General features: G+C 41.8%; 1 protein-coding gene across 1 annotated transcript; it reads left to right on the top strand.

The window, feature by feature from the left end:
• Nucleotides 1-677: 677 nt before the first annotated feature.
• Nucleotides 678-6,246, top strand: LOC115415972 (complement C1q tumor necrosis factor-related protein 4-like; the record flags this gene model as incomplete). The annotated part of the gene is given in 6 exon segments (XM_030129652.1): nucleotides 678-811; nucleotides 813-1,031; nucleotides 5,566-5,614; nucleotides 5,617-5,913; nucleotides 5,916-6,191; nucleotides 6,194-6,246. Coding segments are annotated over 6 exon segments (1,026 nt in total), but the record flags the coding sequence as incomplete, so codon positions are not given.
• Between the last annotated feature and the right edge of the window lie 402 nt (nucleotides 6,247-6,648).

Here is a 6,648-nt window from a genome sequence, read left to right on the forward strand (position 1 = left end):
TTTTATAATTCAGTATCTGTTGACACAGGTTTACTTCCATAGTGGTGACATCCACATGAATTTCTCTCTACATTTCACCTTCATTAAATGATTTATCACCATTTATCCTAATATGATCTTCTGTATTTTGCATTTTTTCAGTGTAAATCCTGTATTTGTCTTACATTTAATCAGCTGATCCTGTAGATGTTCATTAAAGCTCAGATTACAGTTGTTGGTTCTTCTATCAGAAACAGATCAAACTGAATAAACAGTGTCTTTTTCAGTCCAATCTGTCATGAACTGAACATAAACCCAGTGTGTTCGTCTACTGGCATTGATCCAACTGCATGGGTTTGACTGGAGAATCAGTGTTGAAGAAGATGATGGTGTTTCCACAGTAACTATGGAGCCTCTAAACGTCCAAATATGGTCATATCTGATGACCATGAAAAGATGAAGAACTGTATTTGACACCAATTATTGACATGGATTGATAGGCTTAATGGATCAACAGGAATTAAACAGTTTAGATCAGTAGATGGTTTAGGTTAAAGGAGGACGTTTGGGTCCTTCTATCTCCACATGTATCTGACCTTGGTTCTTCTTCTTCTGCTTCTTCTTCTTCTGCGTCTTCTCCTTCTCCTTCTCCTTCTTCTTCTTCTTCTTCTCCTTCTTCTTCTTCTTCTGTGCAGATATGATGGTGCGAGCAGACTTCTTCGTTCTGCTGTTCTTAACCCATGTGAGCGTCGTGTGGGGTTTCGCTCGTCTTATGGATGACGTGGAACTGCGATCGGCGTTCTCGGTGGCACGCACCAGCAGCATGGAGGGCGGGGCCCAAGATGACGGTGACCTTCGACACCGTGTATATCAACATCGGAGGAGACTTCGAGCCCAAGAGCGGTGTGTTCCGCTGTCGGATCCCCGGAGCTTATTACTTCTCCTTCACCGTGGGGAAGTTTCCGCACAAAGACCTGTCCGTGATGTTGATGAAGAACAGGAACGAGGTGCAGGCCATCGTATACGAGGAGAACGCCGGAGAGGAGAGGAAGGTAGGAACCACCGGCGGAGTCTGAGTCTGTAACCAGTCCAGGTGGACAGACACAAGACCATCAGCTGAGTCAGAAGAGAATGTTTATTTGGATTTAGTACCAAATATTCATATGAAATATTACCGTAAAAATGATAATGAAATGGAATTAAGTACTTTACAGATTTGTCTAAACCCACTTTTCCTGACCTTCCTGACTAACAACTGGATTTAATAATGTGAACAATCCGTGCGTTTCCATGACAACTTTTATTCCTGGTTTAATCTGATTAAAGGTTAGATCCTATTTCAGATGCCCATGTAAACACCTTATTCCAGTTGAAAAAGAATAATTCGGATTAAATTTAAACCGAATAAGTCACTGGTTTAATCCCCTTTTAATTCCGGTCCTAAATTCTTCCTGGGACATGTAAACCCTTTATTCCGTTTGGACTTTATTCCTTCCATTCTGCACATGCTCGTTGTCTTGTCCTGTCACGATGATGCACACATTCTGCGCTGGCGGAAGAATATGCACTGCAGTCGAGTCAACCCAAACCGTTCAGTGGACTATTCTGATGGGATCTACCAGCCTGGAAAACCCTGAAGGAAGAGTTCACCACTTGTTTTGATTCATTCATTTGTCATGCACTAATGAGTTCGATAAGTGGGCAAATCAGTTTGTACTGCAGTGCACCGATTACATTGTTCTCGCAGCCCTTCCGTTAGCTTAGCCTAGCTTAGCATAATAGCTTCATTCCTATGGTCAGACGTAGCCAGGCTTTTATAGGTGATTTGTAGTATTTTATGAGTGATTTTGTGAAATTCAGTTCTCCTTAATCATTACTTTAGTCCGCTGGGGTCAGTATGATCACAAATTGAGGCTCAATCATGGAGATGTGACTGACTGCACTAATAAAATCTTGGGAAATAAAAACTAATGCAAAGCTAAAACGATAAAGCAAAGCTAATGTAGCGCATGCATCCGTTCCAACAAAAAGATTTTCCAATTTCCATCAACACAACAGTCCCAAGATTGTATGAGTGCAGTAAGTCGCGGATCTAAAGAAATAATTAGGGAGAATCGGATTTCACAAAATCACTCACAAAAGACAACAAATCACCTTTAAAAAACTGCCTACATGTGACCATGGAAATGCAGTGACTGTGCTAAGCTAAGCTAACAGAAAGGCTGTGAGAACAAGGCAACATGAGCACTGCAGCACAAACCCTTTTGCTCACTTATCCACCTCATTAATACCTCATGTAAACCTTCATTCGGGTTTAACATTTCCATGCAAACAGAAGAGAAAATACTTTAGTTTTGAATTAATTTCTTTTGGAAAAATAAATCGGATTTAAAAAATGTCATGTAACCGTACCCATTGAAATAAAAATTGTCCGTTTCTTTCTTCAGTCTCTGGGTCAGAATCTCCATCTCAAATTTTCCATTCACAGCTTGGATCCAGTTGTCAGTTGTAGTCAAGGATGGATTAAAAAAAAAAAAATTCACGGGCACAGCCACAGGTAAAATTAAATCAAATGCGGGTGGCTAGCGGGAAGGAAGTGTAAAAAATGAAAGAAGATTCATGGAGCAAAATAACTGCTGGACATTTAGGGTGGATTCACACCTACTTTGTTTTGGTACATTTAAAATGGACCAGAGCTTGTTTCCCTGGAAAGTCCGGCCTTTTTTAGGTGTGAATACAAACATGCAAACTCTGATTCGAATCAAAGAAGCAGACCAGATCACTTCTTCAAGGTGGTCTGGGTCCACTTCCAAATGGACCTGGGCCGGTTCACTTCTGGTGTGAATATAACCGGCCTCAAAACCAGAATAAAACCAAAGAATCTTGCGCCTTTTTGTGCATGACGGGCCCCCATAGCGGCTGGAAGTAGCCGAGGTTCATGGGCAGTCAGAGCTAACAGCAGCAGCTATGAGTCGTGGACAGAGGTGGAGCAATGAGGAGATGGAATGTCTTATTGGCATTTGGTCAGATGTCCATATTATGAAACTGGCTCCTAACGAGCTGTTGTTGACAGTTCACATTTCATAAATGTGTGTCTGTAAAAATAGAATACAGATTCTGAAAATGATAACTGTACGTAGGACCTCCACGTCTGTTTTCATCAACACCAGCTGTCTCTGGTTCACCCCGCCCCTGACTTTTCTGTCCAATGCCAGCGCAGTTCGTCACATGCGTGCTTCTGTTCACGCATTTGGTCCACTAGCAAAAAGTGGAATGAGAATGCGACCCGACCCAAATGAAAAAATAAAGTCCGCATTCGATCCAAATCCAATAAGCGGACCAAAGACCTTTTCCGGTTTGAATGTAGCCATAATGTTGATGATCATCTAATTTGACAGTGGACAGATGTCACAGAACAGCACAGATTGAGATTTAAGGAAGGGTGGGTTTTAGCCAAAAATAAAGCACATTAAAAGTGAGTTACTGTGGAAACAAGTTACTGTGTTAAGCATGGGTCGGGTCACGGTCTAATGTTCAAAGGTGGGGGTGGGGGTGGGGTGCGGATTGGACATTAAAGAAAAATGCAGGTAGCAGGCTGGGTTGCGGGACTCAGTTTGCATGTACACGTTGTTTTCCCTACTCTGACCTCTTTATTCCTTCACAATACCAACTGATGTTTCCACGGTAAACCCTCTGATGTTTCCATGGTAACCCTCTTGTCATAAATGCCGGTGTTCAGGACACCTGTTACACACCAACCTATTTCCTGGTTGGATTCCAAAGTTCGGACCCTCATCTACATGAATTGCGACGACCCATTTCTTCTACTGAACTAAATCTGAAGGAAAACCGAGTGAACTTAAACATAGTAAACACACTTTGTTGTTGGATGTCCACTGGGACACACAGCAGGGACACTTCCACGTGTCCTCAGCCACTGTTGACAGTAAACCTGAGGAAAACCATACACAAAACAAGATTTAAAAGATGAAAACAACTGAAATGACATAATATTATAAAAGATGAAACCAGAGGAAATCTGTCCAATCGGATCAAATGTCCAAACAGATGAGACACAATGACGACCAACATGCACTGTAAAAAAATAAAAACCTGTAAAAAAAAACAGTATTATTCCGGCAGCAGGGGAGCTGAAAAAATACTGGAAAATAACGGAAAAATAATCATTTCATAAAAATACGGTAATTTTCCATAATTAAAGACAGTTTTTTGCCCTAACTTTACATGAGATTTTGCATATTTTTTTTACTTTTTAATGTTTAATAAAGAGTATTTACATGTATTAAAACAATCAAATTACCCAGAAATATATATATAAATAATTTTCAATGAGACTCAGTTGTACAATCCACTGATAAAAACTGTATTTGGACAGTTTATCAGTGCTTATACAGGGGGGGAAGCAAAATTTACAATATTTTGAGGCAGGGATTGAAAGACAGTGTATGACCAATTTGTTTATTGAAAGTCATGAGAATTTATTTGCCACAAGAAAATTGACATAATAGAAAATATTTTTATTCTATGTGTCCTCCTTCTTTCTCAATAACTGCCTTCACACGCTTCCTGAAACTTGCGCAAGTGTTCCTCAAATATTCGGGTGACAACTTCTCCCATTCTTCTTTAATAGTATCTTCCAGACTTTCTCGTAATAGTTTTGCTCATAGTCATTCTTTCTTCCATTATAAACAGTCTTTACGGGACACTCCAACTATTTTTGAAATCTCCTTTGGTGTGACGAGTGCATTCAGCAAATCACACACTCTTTGACGTTTGCTTTCCTGATTACTCATATGGGCAAAAGTTTCTGAAAAGGTATGGATAATAGTGTTAGGTATGATTATGACATCAATATATGTTTGGTTTCAAAACAATCGACGTAGTGCCTGCTGAGAAAAAACAACTAAATGTTCATTGTAAATTTTGCTTCCCCACCCTGTACATGTTATACATTCACAAAAACACATTTATTCAACATTTTTGTTGTGAAACCTCCCATAATTACACAAGATATTTGTCAATTAACAAACAAGTCTTGTTGAACTTACAGAACAAATACTTCTGTTACGGTTAATTGTCAGTCATTTCATCTCGTTTTTTTTTTTTTTTTTACAGTATTAAACTTTAAATTGAAATAAATATTTGTGAAATTAAGATACATTTGCAAATGTATTTTAACTGTATTTTTCTGTGAAAAAAAATCTTTTAAAAAATTAAAATTTCTTGGTTATTCACAGTTACAGTTTGTTCATGTTATTTTACGTTTGACGTGTAAAATCACAGATTATTTTTGTCATTTCATTGATATTTTCTTGTATCTTAAAAATACAGGAAAAATCTGTAAAATAAACGGTAAAAATTCTGTTAAATTACAGATTTTTTTTTACAATATGTAAGGTTTGGTTTTCCTGAACCTTTACACGGTTCCACACAGTTTCACCCACAGACTGTCCTGTTTTTATTCAACCTACATTGGCAACAGTTTTTGCCGCCCTCCGTAGAGGCGGTCCCTTTCCTCCATGTTGGTATTGCAGTGGCTGATGGGATTGCGTTTGTGCTCCTCAGGTGCAGAGTCAGAGCGTGATGCTGCTGCTGGAGTTCGGCGACACCGTGTGGCTCGCCTCCACGGCGACCCTCGCTACGCCCTCTACAGTAACACGGGACACTACACCACATTCAACGGTTACCTGATCTACCCTGACACCTACGGGTACCAGACGCACCGCCAGAGCCCCGCCCACACTTCCCAGCAGCCCCTGCAGGATCGTGTCAGACCCACGACCATGACCACGGACCAGGACCGGGACGACGAGGACGACGACGAAGACGATGACCAGCGGTCCGCGTTCTCGGTGGGACGGACCCAGAGCATAGTGGGCGTGGATCAGATGGGGATGCCGCAGCACCAGCCCGTCGGCTTGACACATCGTTCGTTAATATCGGCGAGGACTTCAACGTGACAGAGGGCGTGTTCTCCTGCCGCATCCCCGGCGTCTACTACTTCTCCTTTAACGTTGGGAAGCTGCCCCAGAAGACGCTGTCGGTGAAGCTGATGAAGAACCACCTGGAGGTGCAGGCCATGATCTACGACGACAGCCAGGGCGAGAAGGCGCTGCAGAGCCAGAGCCTGATGCTGGCGCTCAAACCCGGAGACACCGTCTGGTTGTACTCGCACCAGAAGGACGGCTTCGGCGCTACAGCAACCACGCCAAGTACATCACCTCCACCTGGTTCCTGGTCTACCCCAACCTGCCCTCCGACGACGCCGGACAGGCCGACAAGAAACCGTAGCTGCGGAGCAGGGTTAGGGCGGGGCCAGAGAAGGGTTAGGGCAGAGCCAGAGCAGGGTTAGGGTGGAGCCGGAACAGGGTTAGGGCGGAGGTAGAGCTGAAACGATTAATCGATTAGGTGCTTGAAGCAAATGCAAAAATTCACGATTCGAGTAATCAACTCGAATTGATTGAAGGTAAATATTCTATCGCAGTTTTCCTGAATTGAAGCTTCTTTGTGCGTCACAATAAGCATCCGTGTGAAACGTAACAGTGGAACCAATGTTTAACAGCAGAGAAATGAAGGAAACAAAGCTTTGATTCAGGAGAATGGTGGTGGAATGGGTTTTTTTGGATCACTTTGAGTCGATTAATCGTT

The sequence above is a fragment of the Sphaeramia orbicularis genome, unplaced genomic scaffold (assembly GCF_902148855.1).
Source record: "Sphaeramia orbicularis unplaced genomic scaffold, fSphaOr1.1, whole genome shotgun sequence".
Taxonomy (NCBI): domain Eukaryota; kingdom Metazoa; phylum Chordata; class Actinopteri; order Kurtiformes; family Apogonidae; genus Sphaeramia; species Sphaeramia orbicularis.